General features: G+C 41.7%; 5 protein-coding genes across 5 annotated transcripts in view; 1 reads left to right on the top strand and 4 right to left on the bottom strand.

The window, feature by feature from the left end:
- The window catches only part of LOC104803067 (protein CCA1), a 5,132-nt gene extending 1,795 nt beyond the window's left edge, over positions 1-3,337 (bottom strand). The window contains exons 1-8 of the mRNA XM_019201210.1: positions 3,089-3,337; positions 2,678-2,799; positions 2,385-2,603; positions 2,141-2,252; positions 1,987-2,048; positions 912-1,133; positions 617-787; positions 7-544 (exon numbers count right to left, since the gene is read on the bottom strand). Of these exons, the coding sequence (XP_019056755.1) occupies positions 7-544; positions 617-787; positions 912-1,133; positions 1,987-2,048; positions 2,141-2,252; positions 2,385-2,423 (1,144 nt within the window). The 5' untranslated portion in view covers positions 2,424-2,603; positions 2,678-2,799; positions 3,089-3,337. The remainder of the gene's footprint in view (positions 1-6; positions 545-616; positions 788-911; positions 1,134-1,986; positions 2,049-2,140; positions 2,253-2,384; positions 2,604-2,677; positions 2,800-3,088) is intronic.
- A 434-nt stretch (positions 3,338-3,771) lies between these two features.
- LOC104802099 (caffeic acid 3-O-methyltransferase-like) lies at positions 3,772-5,764 on the top strand. Its single transcript, XM_010525539.2, has 4 exons — positions 3,772-4,281; positions 4,721-5,031; positions 5,215-5,279; positions 5,401-5,764. Exons 1-4 carry the CDS (start codon positions 3,857-3,859, stop codon positions 5,695-5,697), a joined length of 1,098 nt encoding a protein of 365 aa, XP_010523841.1. The 5' UTR covers positions 3,772-3,856; the 3' UTR covers positions 5,698-5,764.
- Positions 5,765-6,848: 1,084 nt separating this feature from the next.
- LOC104802098 (protein CURVATURE THYLAKOID 1B, chloroplastic-like) lies at positions 6,849-8,476 on the bottom strand. The gene is made up of 6 exons (XM_010525538.2): positions 8,139-8,476; positions 7,955-8,058; positions 7,762-7,848; positions 7,601-7,663; positions 7,301-7,338; positions 6,849-7,203 (listed from the first exon to the last, which is right to left on the bottom strand). The coding sequence occupies exons 1-6, from the start codon at positions 8,308-8,310 to the stop codon at positions 7,146-7,148; spliced, it is 522 nt and encodes a 173-aa protein (XP_010523840.1). The 5' UTR covers positions 8,311-8,476; the 3' UTR covers positions 6,849-7,145.
- Positions 8,477-8,845: 369 nt separating this feature from the next.
- Positions 8,846-11,188, bottom strand: LOC104802097 (metal tolerance protein 1-like). The gene is made up of 3 exons (XM_010525537.2): positions 10,841-11,188; positions 10,404-10,509; positions 8,846-10,189 (listed from the first exon to the last, which is right to left on the bottom strand). Exon 3 carries the CDS (start codon positions 10,187-10,189, stop codon positions 9,005-9,007), a length of 1,185 nt encoding a protein of 394 aa, XP_010523839.1. The 5' UTR covers positions 10,404-10,509; positions 10,841-11,188; the 3' UTR covers positions 8,846-9,004.
- Positions 11,189-11,583: 395 nt separating this feature from the next.
- LOC104802096 (RNA-binding protein 24-like) lies at positions 11,584-14,145 on the bottom strand. The gene is made up of 7 exons (XM_010525536.1): positions 14,124-14,145; positions 13,544-13,729; positions 13,328-13,460; positions 12,950-13,112; positions 12,821-12,857; positions 12,492-12,738; positions 11,584-12,393 (listed from the first exon to the last, which is right to left on the bottom strand). Exons 2-7 carry the CDS (start codon positions 13,727-13,729, stop codon positions 12,251-12,253), a joined length of 909 nt encoding a protein of 302 aa, XP_010523838.1. The 5' UTR covers positions 14,124-14,145; the 3' UTR covers positions 11,584-12,250.
- Between the last annotated feature and the right edge of the window lie 1,038 nt (positions 14,146-15,183).

Genomic DNA, 15,183 nt, shown 5'->3' with positions numbered 1-15,183 from the left:
GGCCAGCTATAGCAGCCAAACTCGGGGGTGAGTACACTTGACCAGCTGGAAACCCTCCCTCAGCGCATGTCGATGGGCCACCCGGGTTGTGAGGCCAAACTGACGCTGCGAAGGTTGCTGCAGCATGGACGGCTGGATTCTGTAAAAGGGTTGACAGAATAAGGTTAGCAAATGGCCGATAATTGTCTGGAGCATTGGGTGTTGGAGCATCAGCCGGATGAAATGCTGGCGACGCACGGGGAGTAGATCTTGGGGAGTCATTTTCATGTTCAGATCTTGTAGCAGATGCAGAAGGATCAACGAACATGTTCGGGTAGCCATGAATTTCGTCAGGCACCGTGGGAAAAGGTGACATAGAACATGTTAATGAGCTCCTATCAAGGCCATGCGTATGGACGTGTCTTGGATATGTCTGAGGTCCTTGATCATCTATATGGGATATGCCATGGACATTGTTTTTGACTGACCCTTGTACAGATTTGGTATGCGCATCACAGTAATTCTCTGAGTTTGAAGCCTTTATCTTCCCATTATCCTGACTTGCCTGTGCCCCACATGTAGTTTTAATGAAATATAGACTCTCTAAAGCTTCAAAAGAAATATAAGATTGATTTACCTCTTTTCGTAGAGGCAAGAACTCCCTAAATGTGCATCCATTCACGAGTGCTGTGGTCTCCACAGAACTTTTATTCATGGAGTATGCAGAGCGGGAATGGGTGAAACATTCTGAACAGCCATCTTCCCGATTCTCTTCCGGGTTTGAAGGCTGCCTTTCTTCATTAGGCATCTAAGAAAAAAGCAAGTAAAAATTATCAATAAGACAGGGAGCACAATGACAGATATTAAATTTATTACAAAGTTTTTATAAGATTCATCATGTATAATCTATAATTTTCAAGAAAGGGAATCACCTCAGAAAGCGACCCATTTTCTGATACTAGGGCCTCTATACAGTTCAAAGCAGAAGTTGATGTTGGTAGCTTTTCATCCTTTGCAGCCGATTGGGACGGATTTCCATTTCCTGTCTTTCTAGGATAAGGATTGCTCGGTTTCTTTTTGGGCCGTGGAGGAGGAATATCTACGTCCAGAGCTTGGCCTAGCGGAAAACCTTTAGCCTGGGCCTCTTTCTCCACCTGCAGGTGAGCATCTTGTTACTTTCTAGAAGAGGTCAAAGAGTGAAAATACACTACTGTTTTGAATTGATAGCGTTGAATGCTGTTGCTTGGGCAGAAAAAGTGAGAAGCAGATCTGAACTAGAAGGCGAAAATTGAAATGGTTACCTTTATGGCCCATCTCAAGGAACAATAAACATATTCAGAAGGTTCACCTGGAAAACAGGGTTTCCTATGACCTAGCCCGCTTCTGCCGTTACCTCAGAATGGATAGAAGACTTCCAGGAAGGCAGAAGCCACTGTTCTGTGACTCTCAAGAGTAGGTAAGGCAGAAGCCACTTTTCTCTGACTCTCAAGAGTAGGTAAACACTCTTCTGAAGATGCTATAGAGTTCTCGTGCATGGCTTAATAACATATAGGCATAAACCGAACAGAGTTGTCAGACCATTGACCTATTGGCTAGATTTCTTTCTCTAATATCTACTTCACGGCCATTCATCTTCAGTTCAAATCCAAACAAATGATCTATATCAACTACAAAACGTATACACAAAGTGACTGTCTTACATAATGCATAGGTTCTCTAAATGTTTTAAAATTTTACTCGTGGACGTCACAATCTATCATATACACTCTCTACCTCCCTCCCCAAGCGAAATCCAAACAGTGGATGTACTCAATAAAAAGGTCATAATGCATTTCTCATAACAAATAAATCAAAGGTTTCACGGTTTATAGTAGTTCAATGGTCAGCATGAAACAAAGATCTGGTGAAGGATGGAGGTTAGTCAATTAGTATCAACACATTTCCCATCCAAAAAGCGTTCTTTCAAATTTGAAAACGATTAACTAAACTAAAGAGTACCATAGTTACCTTAGAGAAAAATTTCTGAGCATGACTTCTTATCTGCACAGCTGTCTTCGATCCTACATGCTCTGTCCAAACAAAAGCATATTAGTATGACGAACTCACACACAAGTACAACAAAATGATATCCCAAAAACATAACCAGGAAGTAGTTGTCTACCTTCTATCTTTTTCCATGCTCTCCCATACAGCTTCAAGGCTTCTAAGAACCTATTATGTTCCTCTTCAGTCCACCGTTCACGTTCCTTGGTTATCGTATATGGCTTTCTCGTCTATGGATTTAATAGAAACTCACACAAATTGGAAAATTCCACCTTCTTTTACCTCAACCCCACAAACAATTGAACAGAACCAAGCAACAGCAGAGCAAAAGCACAAATATTTTTCCTTAACATGTAATGTACCTTAATCACCAACTCTTCTCCAGAAGAATTTGTCTCCATTTACTGCCACTTCAAATCCTTACCAAAGAGCCACTGATAAAACACAGGTCGCCTTTCATATCTACCAATGGTAAATACTATAAACACCAAAGCCGTCGTTCTCCGTGTCACCCTTGAAGTTACTTGATGAATAAATATGCTTCTGCAGAAAGAAAAAACCGGGAAATCGGTAGACCTTCTCTGCTCTGTGTTAGAAAAACTATAATCATCCCATTTGAAATTTACAACCACAAAGATAGTTTGAAAATATTTACGAGAAATCTATTGGATCCACCGTTACACTGATAGGCAGAGAGGCTGTCTCCAGGCTGCAATTCGAAAGAGTTCTCTCTTTCCACAGTTCTCACCCTAGCGAATCTCCCGATGATGCCCTAACCTTTACAAGTAAAACACAAAAGAAGGGTCACATGAACAGAAAATACTTGTCATTACGAAGTAAATTTGTTACTTTCCAGCTATATCTGTTTGGCTGATGATTCTCCTTTTGATTCAGACGAATTCAATGGCAAAAAAAATTTTAAAAAAAAAATCAGCTGATGTAGCTGACTACAGTTGACAGCAGAAATCGGGATTCAACGATTCTTTCTTTTTCCTTGATTTCTCGGCAACGAAACGGTCGGAAATCGTAGGGGGCGAACAAATCGCTAGAAACATGGAATGCATACCTTCGAGAACTGCCATGGAAGACGCAAACAGTTGAAAGATCGATCGGCATTCAAGTACGGAAGCGAACTCGCCTGGGCTCGCCGATGAATGTAAGTCAGAATCTGACCCTTTCTAAACAAAACTCAGATATCCGAAGAAGCTAAGGACAAAGAAGAAGAAGAGTGTTATCGTCGTGGCAATGAAAGGTAAAAGAAGCTACGGAGGCGGAGAAATCTCAGCCACTATAATTCATCCCCGATTCATTTTTATTTTATTTTTCATTTCTTCGGAAAAATCAAAGGAAAAAATCGGGAGATCTTATTTGAGGCTACAAAAAAAACTTGGAAACGCGACGATGCCAAGCGGCAGGATCCGATTGGTTGATGATCTGCACTTTTCATGAGATTCCATCTTTGTCCATCACCTTCTCTCGTTGATCGTGAAATCTCAGCCACAAGTTTCGATTACTTTTGACTCTTTGAGGGTCAACAACGAGCGTGATACGGTGGGTCCCATAAATTTCGTGGCATCTTGCTTTGACTTGCGTCGTCGGTCATCTTCTCAAGTGCCACGTGGCGGTGGCGCTTGATTGGGCCTTTCTTCTTGTGTTTTGAGTTGGGCCTCGAGCAATAATATTATCCAACTCGCTTTCTGATTCTTATCGCATAGGACCACACACTTTATGATTCCTCTATAAAAAAGCAACGAGAACGGTCTCATTTTGCACGGAAAAAAAAGGCATTGGACGAAAACCATAGGACAAAAACAAATCTCGCCACCAAAAAAACATGCCCCTTTCCCTAAAAGAGACACAAACCAAACCTATGCGCCACGAAGAAGAAGACGAGGAAACGTTCGCAAACGCCATGCAAATGGCACTTGGCTCGGTGTTTCCGATGACCATGAAAGCCGCGGCGGAGCTCGGCCTCTTCGAGATCTTAGCCACAGCGGCTCCCGGCGGAGATGCTGAGCTGTCGGCGGCTGAGATAGCCGACCAGCTGAGTAACTGCACAAACCCTGAAGCCCCAAAGATGGTGGAGAGGATCCTACGGCTCCTCGTCAGCCACGGCGTGATTCGTTGCAGGGTCTCCGACAAAGGGGATAAGTTGTACGGTCTAACCCCCGTGGCCAAGTTCTTTGCGCCCAATGAAGAGGGTTTCTCGCTCTCTCCACTCATGCTCCTCGCTCAAGATATCGTCTTTCTTCAGAACTGGTAACTATTCCGTGTATTGTTTGAATAATTAGATACGGGCTTTATTATGTCAATTTCCTCTACAAATGAAAGGTTGTGATAATGTTTTCTGCTGGAACGAAATCCAAAATTTCCTGTATTTTCACATGAAGAAATATCACGTGACAGTTCTTGGGAAATAAAAAGACTGACGTCACATCTCTATCTATATATAAATAACATTGTTTGTTCGACTGATGCACGTGACAGCTCTTGGGAAATAAAAAGGTTGACGTCACATCTATATATATATAACGTGGTATATTCTTTGTTTGACTGATGTAAGCCAGACTCGACAACCACGTAAGATTCGGATTAAGTACGCACCGCGATATAAAGTTTCATTTTATATAGCAAACTTTTAATGAGATTTGGCACAATGCTCGATTTTATTTATTTATTTATTTATTTATTTTGGGAGGCGTCATCTGCAAGAAGCGGTGTTGAAAGGAGGAATAGCATTCAACATGAGCCATGGGATGTACGTATTTCAGTACCCATCCACGGACCAAAAGTTCAACGAGCTCTTCAACACGGCCATGTTCCACCACACTTCCATCGTTCTCAACAAGGTTCTTGAGACCTACAAGGGTTTTGACCAAGTCAACTCCCTCGTCGATGTCGGCGGCGGTGTCGGAATCACCCTTGACATGATAGTCAACAAGTACCCTCGCATGCATGGCATCAACTTTGACCTTCCTCAAGTCATACAACATGCCCCTGCGTATCCCGGTATTCCAATATATTGCGTGCAGATGTCGTATCCGTGGTTATGAATGGATTTGGCCGAGTTTGAAGTTATGATTTGAGATTTGAAACTATTGTTATGAAAAATACTTTTTATCCGGATATTTACGACAGGAAATGTACTCGATATTCGCCTTTTGTTTTTATTCTCTTGCCAAATTTTCATAGGAGTGGAACATGTTGCCGGAGACATGTTCGAGAGCGTTCCAAAAGGAGACGCCATCTTCTTGAAGGTACGTTTCTACGCATTTCAAATGTCTCTGTGTGCGCGCATTGCCATGTATCGAAATTCCAATATATGCAAAAAAAATACGATCTTATATATAATGTGTGAAAATAATCAAAATATTTCAGTGGATAATTCACAACTGGGACGACGAACACTGCGTGAAGCTGCTGAAGAACTGCCACCAGGCAACACCGGAGACAGGGAAAGTGATAGTGATGGAAGTGGTGGTTCCTGACGTTCCGGAGACAAGCTTGGCGGCTCAGGACATATCTCACGTTGACCTCCAAATGATGACTCAATTTCCCGGGGGCAAAGAACGAACTCGGCAAGAGTTGGAAACTTTGGCTGCTGTCTCTGGATTCGGCGGCGTTAGATTCGTCTCTTCTACTCGTAGCTTCTGGATTATGGAGTTCTTCAAGTAGACCCAGTATTTATGTTATTATGTGTTCTTTCTTATATTTCAGTTTCATATGCTCCGGTCAATGGCGATTTGTGGTTTGCAGCGATGATGGCAATAAAATCACACTTAATAAATTCCATTTACTCATAAAAAATTGTATTCTAAAAAACCGGCAATTTATAATAATAAATAAGATCCGTATTTTAGTGCAAGATTCGTGAGTTGGGCTTTTTTTTTCGCTGCATTTTAAGTCGGGCCTTGAGTAATAAATAATATGGGCCCACTCATTTTCTGATTCTTATGGAATACCGTAGTACTTCATAATTTTTTTTTATTTTTTATTTTTTTTTGGTGAGAACCATACTTCATAATTTGCTTGACGATGCTACTTCCCTCTATAAAAACTCAACAAGACGCCTTCATTCTTGACGCACCATACAACATAAGAGACACCGCATTGGCGACGAAATCGTGTAACCAAAAAGAAAAAAGATTGCTCCATAAGAAATCATGGCCCCTACCCAACACGAAACAGAAACCAAACCTAAAACCCATGAAGAAGAAGAAGGCGAGGAAACGTGCTTGTCTGGCGGTTGCCCGTCTAGGTGGAGGCTCGGAAGATGGTTTGGCTAGCCACGAGAGGACAATGTGCTTGTCTGGCTCATCTAAGCCAACGTAGTGGATGGCTGAACCGGGGTAGGACCTTTCCACAACGGTCTTGACCGTTGTGAGTTCGGTGGGCGACAATGGGTCTAGAGGGTGGCGGCTCGGCTTCTTAAGACCAGTAGTTGATGTGAAAGGGAAGAAAGAGAGGAGACGGAAGAAGTAGAAGAAGGAAAGTGGTCCTAACGAGGAAGCCATGGTGTTTGTGTTTGATGGTTTGGTTCTAATTAACTCACTATCTTATATCATGCGCTTATATAGACGCTTGAGGAATATGGGCTCACCCAAAACTGTATTTACACTAATCCTAATATCATTTTATCAGAACGACTGTCTTTGGCTCAATTTAATTTCGGTTATTGCTTCTGGTTTGTTGTTTCGGTTTAGTGACATTTACTCCGGTTTAGCTAGTTTTACATCTCAGTTTGTATAAATACTATCTTTTCCATGTCTATAGTGATTTGTGGAATGAGTTACTTTGCATATTCTTCAGTCTTGACATTGTGAGCCTCACAAAGAAGAGACTTGATTCGTCTGATAAAAAACCGCACGTGTTTTAACACAGAAAATCATCAGGACATCCAACATAGAACGGACAACTCTTTTTGTGAAAAAGAGTCTGTGGATTTACAACATCGGCGTCGATGGATTACACATATCTAAGGATCGAAGGTGGGAGAGCTCGGAAAACGTTTGGTTACGCGTCTCTTGGAATATAAGCACAAGGACGAAGGGGGAAGGTCGGACAGGACGGTGTTAGAAACTGAGCCACACACATAAAACAGGGAGGGTGTGTTCATAGGTTCTTCAGCCGCTCCCTATGATTTCTTTGTAAGTGTCCTTTATCTTCTGCAAGAAAGCTTCCCTGAAATCCAATACAAAGAGCAAGAATCCAAATTTCAACTCGGGAATCAAACTTAGCCGAGCAGGTTTCATCCGAAGACTTCTGAACGATGACTCACCTGTCTGGTTTGTAGACGAGGTTCTGGTAAGTGAACCACTGCCCAATAAAGAAAGAACAGTTCAGTCCATCACTTGCGAGATCTCAAACAACAACAAACCTATTCAGAATCAGAAGAAAATCCATGTTCCATCTAATTGCCACATGGTAAGGCTTTCACCAAGTCCAGATCCTACGCCAGACAGAAAGCTAACACAATTGTCTGAAAGCACCATACTTTCACTAACTAAACACTAGAAAACACCAAAGAATCCTCATTTATAGATGCAGATTCTATAAGAGGTGTAAAAAAAAAACTTACCCCAGTGTAACCAATGCCAACTAGTTCAAGGACTCCAGGAACCAATGGAAGCCTGTCGATTGCCTGTTACAACGATCACTTTCGAACTTTGAGCTCAATCGGTAATATTCGGGCATAAAGTAAAAAGGTGTCGAAGAAACATAAGGTGATAGATAGCTCACCGAGATCATGCCGGAGGATCCCCAGATCGCCACTACTCCGGCAAATGCAAGAGAACCGACTGCGTACTTGTCCTCCACTTTGTTCCACTTCAATGGCAAAACATCGAATGACCCAGAAACCAAAACACAAACTCAGTGAAATCTGTTTATCGCGGAGAGAGAGAGAGAGAAGGAAAAGCTGGGTTTTTTTTACAGCATCCTGAACGGTCTTGACGATATCCGGCAGCTCCGTCGTCGCAACTTCGGCGGGAGCCTCACCGGTCGCCCTCGCAACGACGTTCCTAACCATCTTCCGACCTGGAAACCAACGAACCCATCTCATAAACTTCGCATTTCAACCCTAAAAATCAGATTTGTTAGAAGTTTCGGGGACAGACAGTAAGCAGAGGCTTTTGCGGTGCGGGTCTGGGACTGGACCGGCGGCGGAGGAAGCGTCGGAAGAGTGACACACGACGGCGAAACGGCGGCGGATTGACGAGGCGGAGCCCTGGAATCGATGATGGTCGAAGAGGAAGAGATCGAAAGGGCCGTGGATGAAGAGGAGGCCATGGTCGATGCTCGAGCTTAAGGCCTCTGAATCACAGAAATAAAGAAACTAATCAGATTATGTTTCTCGGAGCTAAAAGAATAAGATAATAAAAAAAATTAAGAAAAGGAAAAGGCTTTAATGGTGGTTTTGAGTGTGGAAGGAAGATAGTTTCTTCTCGTGGTGTGGTCGGAGACGAGACGACCACTCGTTTGGGTTTCCGATCAGGATAGTGCTGACGTGGCGGACACAGAGGCAATCTGGGGTTTCTATTGGATAGAGCGAATGTCATAGACATTGGATATTTGTCACTTCTAAGATTTACTTGGCCAATCATTGAACAGCCACAACCATTTTTGAATCGATAAGATGTAATCAAATTTGTCCTTTAAGTAGGATTTTTCTCGTAATAAAACTGCATTTACTTAATCCAATCAGATTCAACCCCCAACATATTGGAACTCAGAGTCTTGGAACATGGATTGGGTTATGGTGTCGGTGGGCTTTCTTGATTTGATCCACAGAGTTCTTGGTAGATCCTTTAGGCCCACACCCATAAGTGGATAGGATCCGTAGTAAGAAGCATTCGGCTTACAAATTACATGTCAAAACACAGAATAAGATTTTAACAGAAGCGCTGACAGGAGGGAGTAGAAATCGATCAAGCTTATGTTTTTATTGCATGAGAGCGCTACAGAAACCAAACTCCGCTTTTGTTTAGCGCTCAATTTGTATTGTAACATGACTGATGTTGTACTCTGTCCGGATGTAGTCGATCACTTTGTTCAGAACCATGTCGGCATCTGCTTCTGGACTGATTTTGACGTGGCAGGCCAACAGAACTTTGCCTACTGTGATAGCCCAGATGTGTAGCTCATGAACGGCTACCACTTCTTCCATTTCAAGCAAACCCCTTTCGAGCTTCGTAGCGTCGACCTCTCTGGGTGTGCTCTCCATCAGAACCTCGAGTATGCTTCGGAGCATGTTGATAGTTGTTCCCAAGACGATAACCGAAAAGACTAGAGTGCAGATCAAGTCAACTATTCTCCATTCCGGATTATACCAGATGATTGCCCCTCCGATCATTACCCCAACGCTCTGGATGGAATCCCCCAGGACATGAAGATAAGCCCCTTGGATATTGATGTTCCTCTTCTTCTTATCCTTCTCTTCAAGCCCATGTTTCGACTTACCCAACAATGGCTCGGTATGATCCCCATGACCATCGTGATCGTGTTCACCTTCTTTGCCATGCTCTTCATGATCATGATGATGATGGTGGTGGGTGCTAACCATCACTCCATGCCCGTGGTCGCTACTGTGATTGTGATGTTCATGGCCATGGCTATGGTCATGTCCAAGCAGAACAGCCATTATGATGTTTACCACCAGACCAAAAGCAGCAACCAGAAACATAAGAAAGCCATCAACAGGTTGTGTCTCGTTAACGAGTCTAACAATGGCTTCATAAACCAGAATGCCAGTGAGCAGCCATATGAGCTGTATCGAAACGAGTGCACCCAAAATCTCGATCCTGAAGAACCCGTAACTCTGACGTGGAGTGGCTTCCCAGCCAGCAGCCCAAAGAGAGAACAAGGAGATTGCAAAGGAAGCAACATCAGAAAGCAAATGAGCTGCATCGGTTAAAATTGCCAAACTATTGGCTTTAATGCCACCAGCCACTTCAAGGCTCATGAATATGAGACATAATACCACCGCTATACAGAGCTTGCGCATGGAAGCGGTTCTTTCCTCGGCATCTCTGGAAGAAGCGCTACTGTCTGAAAACCCACATGGTGCTTCACCACATATTATTGTGTTTCCTCTGTATGTCCTCTCTCCGCCATGATTTTCGATGCTAACCTCAATGACGTGACCTTGTCTGGGACTTCGTGGATCCATCTGGCGAATCAGGAGAGAAATGAAGCGTGGAACTCGAATCAACAAACCTATCTATGAAGTTCCTGTTCTTGTCTGACTATTTGGTACTAATTAAACAAGATCCTCTGACTACAAGTAATACCCTGAAGCTCATAAGATTCTAGAAACGAAAAGGAAGAGAATTTATGAACGGATGATCATCTACAACATTCAAGGTGAGAACTCAAGCAATTACCTTGTATTGCGCAGAAAACCCAATTCGATCAAAAACCCAGAATGGCTTTCCGTATTTGTGGGTAATGTTCCAACAGAGGGAAGCTATGTATTTATGAACGCTCAATCTGTGGATCGTGACATGAATACCACACAAAGGGTCAGTTTTCAAGCGGCAAGGGAAGAGCCATTAAAAAAAGAAGAACAAGAACACAACAAATAATTTCACGCCATTAGTCAACCAAGACATAAGCTTTCATGCCTTCTCGAGGCGAGATGCACAGACAAACACATATTGTATGACGGAAATAAGTAAACATCGATTTTCAAAAAGTCAACCCAATAAACAACCAGGAAATCCAGAATTACTCAGCGGACCGACTCTCGATATTACGGACGAAAAAGAGTGGGAAACGTAGAGAAAGATTCAAGGAGAGAGAGACTCTTATGAAAATCAACCTGAAGAGGATTCAATTTCCTCGCTTTGACTTCATCGATGCGGAGCCATTGATTAGGTCTTTTCGTTCTTCGCTCTCCGAGAAAGCACGGAACTTGCAATTTTGCCCCACGTCGGATTCTGACAGGCCCACCCACTTTCTCGGATCTCTCTCTCTCTCTCCCGATGGTTTTTTTTTGGGTGAATCTGTTTGTTCATGGGATTGGGGAAGAGAACAGAAGAGTGACGTGGATTTTTCTCAATGAATCAAATAATATGAAAAGAACCGTTCCGAATATCAACGGACATCATTTTCATGTATTGGTCACACCAGTAGCGGCGGTTGCAAAACACTTTGGCAGTTGGATTTCTGATTGGAGAAGAATTTTCATACGGACTGCCCCGATCCTCTATGAATTTTCGGATTATAAAAAAAATGTATTGATCAAAGGTCGTGTGATGAATTTTCGAATTATAAAAAAAATGTATTGGTCACACCAATGTTATGGCACTTTGAAAGTAACATACCCATTTAAAACAGTTATTGGGCCTTTGGGTCGAACGTATGCAGAGAACGTGGGCTCTTGTACTGTTGGAACTTAACATTATTTATTGACAATTCAACAATATTATAAATTATAAATTCAAAAATATATATATATATATATTGAATTTTGAGTTAAATTGTATTAGTTCATATGAACTCAACTCTATCAAATAATTTCAAATATAATAACATTTGTGATGATAACCTAAAATAGAAACATTGGATCAAAGAAGTCACCTTTATGAAAGATCTAATAATAAACAAAACGATCCAAAATACACCGATAGCAAACACAAAGAATTACAAAGTTAAAAGGAAAATATATCTGAAAAGACTTAGACTTAACCGAACCGAGCCTTTCTTGAATCGGTCCAAAGGTTCAAAAGAAACATAAAAAAACGGATCTTCTGAACCTGAAAACCCCTCAAATTCAGAGTTGTGCAAATAGATGCTTTGTGCATCAAAAAAAAATTGGAAACCAGTTTTCGTTGAAGGAGATAGAATCCAATGGCCACCCATGCCTCGGATTCTTACCTAATGCCATGAATGTCTGAAAAAAAAAAGAATGTGATGGTTCCCTGGTCCTAAGCTATAGCTATATATTTGATGACGTAATATTGCGAAAAAGAAAAAAAAAATGGACTGTGCCTCCTACGCGAATGCGCGTGATTGATATGATGATGAGAGAGAGACTGAGCTCTGGATAGTTAGTGTACGAGATGAGTTTGTGTTTGGTTGATGAGCTTTGCCTGGTTTCTTCTCTCGTTTGAGTTGAGCTCCCTCCCTCTCTCTCTCTCTCCTGCTACCCTTGTTTCCAATGTGATTGATCTCGTTAGTACTGGAAAATAAGTAGCCGGAAATTTCCCCTACCCCAAGAAAAGATGGATCAGGTTGTTGGATTCTCTCCCGCAGGAGCTGTTCCATCTTTCACTTGAGCTGCAGTTTCTGCCGTTGTTGTTGTTGCTGTTCCCGCTGCTGTTGAGGTTGCTGTCGGGGCTGTTGCTGTTGCTGTAATTGGTGCTGCTGCTACTAATGGATCAAATTCCATATATATACATCAAGAACCATGAAATGACAAGCTTCAACGGTGAGGATAAGAGAGAACGTGAAAAGCAAGAGAATGAAACCTGAGGGAGAGGATGATGATGTTGAAAGAGCAAAGGAGGTCGGGAGGGAGAGGATGGGGGGCTGAGGCAAGTAAGGGTAATGCATAACAGAAGGAGCGTACTGGAGGCCGAAACCATGATGATGGACTGGAGGAGTCTGGCTGCTGCTCTGCGTGTAGAACGGGTGGTAGAAACTATGGAACATCCCGCCCGATGGCCCTACAAACGGGGAAACTTGATGTCCTCCGTACATATGGTTGTAGTAATTCTGCAAGACAAGTGGCCAACGCAGTTAATCAAAGGGTTTAGCCATGCCAGAAGAACGGATACATGATTGGGGTAAAACTGACCATAGGGTACATGCCCTCTTGAGAATACCCGGCAAACCTTCAAACACACAAGAAATGAAAACTCAAAACGCTAGATTTGATTGCAACCCGGAAGGGGGAAAAGCATGACCCGCAAGACAAGATTCTTACCCGTAACCAGGGTAAGAAAATGCGAATCGACCACCTGCAGTTTGATGAACAAAAGCAGATGATGATGATGATGATGATGAAGCAGAAGAAGGAGAGCCGCGGAAAGAAGGGGAAGGAGCCACTAGTCCTGCTCCTCCTCCTACTGGTCTGAATCTCCCTGCTCCTGCATTTCCCAGTTCTCTAATTATTAAGAATCTTCAAAACAATCGTAGATCATGCTTCACATTCCAGATACGCTCATGGGGTTTAAGCTAATGTGATCAATGTTAATCCTACAAGTTTAATTCTCTTGCCCTCTTCCAGATCTTACACCTTGACGATACCACTAATGAGAGATGTTACCAATAGAGAGGATTGAAAAAAATAAAGAATAAAAACCATGTCTTGGAATTTGGGGACGAGTTTTCTGGGCACCGAGGCAAGCAAGATTACAGTTCGCTCTTCTTCCGTCGATCACCGGAGATATGTTTTGGCAAGCTCTCATCGCCGCCTCCGGTTCCTTAAACGTCACCTGAAAATTTATACCCAGAAACTCAACATGCTCCTTTTTTTTGTTGCATTTTGTCTCGAGAGAAAAGAAAAACGAAGACGTACAAATCCGTATCCTTTAGATTTGCCGGTGTTCTTGTCCGAAATAACGACGGCTTCGACAATATCGCCAAACTGCTCGAAATAACGCTTCATCGTATCTCTCTGCGTCTCCCACGCTAATCCACCAACGAAGATCTTCGTCAACGTCGTATCGTTATGCGACGCCGTATTGGCCCCACCGCCTTCCATCTGCAATTGTCTCTGTTGAGCCATGAAAGAAATGTTCCAAACAGAAAACCCAGAGATACCCAGAAGCCAAAAATCTCATACCAGCCTCTAATCACATCAAAGGAACCATCTTTCTTAACCAATTCCTAAAAACTTCATCTTTTGCCTCCCCCAATACGAAAAATACTAGGTTTTCGCAAAATTGAGGGGGAAAAAACAAAACCTTTATATGTATTGCAAAATCAAGGGAAGAGGAAGGACGATTACACGGAGGAAGAGAGTTTTCTCTTGAAGGTAATTCGAAATGCAAGCGAGAAGACAAGAAAGCTGCTAGTGGGAACCCACGACAATGGCTGGAGAGAGAGAGAGAGAGAGAGAGCCAATGAAATATGAGAAAAGCCAGTCTTGAATTTACCTTTTTCGCTGTGACATATACATGTACGTAAATTATGTGTATATATATTCGTTCACAATATATACAGAGATCGCGTATATATGCATGTATATGTCTGTGTTGGGTCCACCGCATATTATCTGCTTCGCTGTCTTCAACCTCCTCTTGAAATCTGCATTTTTTCAGTAAATGTTTTTTAAAAAACTTCCAACTTTGACTGTTCTGTTCCCAAAATTTTTTAAAAAAAAAGGATTAATCTTTTCTTGCCCGATCGATCGTCTCCAGAATCTTATTACGATGTTTTTTGTTGGATTGTGTTCGTTTTCTTTTTATAATTAAAAAACATATGAAGACGTGCTCTTGCCGGCGCAGACATCTATCTGTATAACCGAAAGAGGGCTATATGTACGTATAAGTATACATGGGTATATCCGTATATAGAATTGGTGTGTGTATGTATATATATATATAATCCTTAGATATGCGTGATATTGTTTCGTGGGGCCTCTTTTTTTATGGCACAACCTTCTAAATTCCCTCTTTTTTCTTTATTTTTTTAAATTCTTTTTTTCCGTTTTTGGGTGCTTTGTTTGTACCATATTTTAAAAATATTATATATTTAACGATAATTATAGTAGGACATCCCTTGTTTAATTGGCCAGGTTGTCCTCCTGACTTAATTCCATAATTGCCCTTCTCTAACATTTCTGTAAGAGCCAATCGACTTTAAATTTTGGTTCAATGGCTCATGGTTATCGTTATTATTAATTATATTAGTGACTATTTTGTAAATATAAATCAAATATTGATTTTCAGATCACATTTTATTTGGCATGTTTATAAATTACCAATTTTCGGATCAAATCCTATATATCTGCATATATCATAACCATATTCGTAACAATATTTAATTTCTTCTTGTAGGATTCGATGGGTAAATGAATCCTTATATATATATATATATCAAAGTTTTGAAAATGCCACTGTGGTTACATATGTGTGTGTGTGGCATTTACTTCATCATATAAATGCAAATTCGGGCAAGTTGACGACCATGTAAGACAATTTACCTTAATTAATC

The sequence above is a fragment of the Tarenaya hassleriana genome, unplaced genomic scaffold, assembly GCF_000463585.1.
Source record: "Tarenaya hassleriana unplaced genomic scaffold, ASM46358v1 Cleome8, whole genome shotgun sequence".
Lineage (NCBI taxonomy): Eukaryota > Viridiplantae > Streptophyta > Magnoliopsida > Brassicales > Cleomaceae > Tarenaya > Tarenaya hassleriana.
The sequence above is the reverse complement of the archived record's forward strand: the minus strand, read 5'-3'. Positions and strand labels throughout refer to the sequence as shown.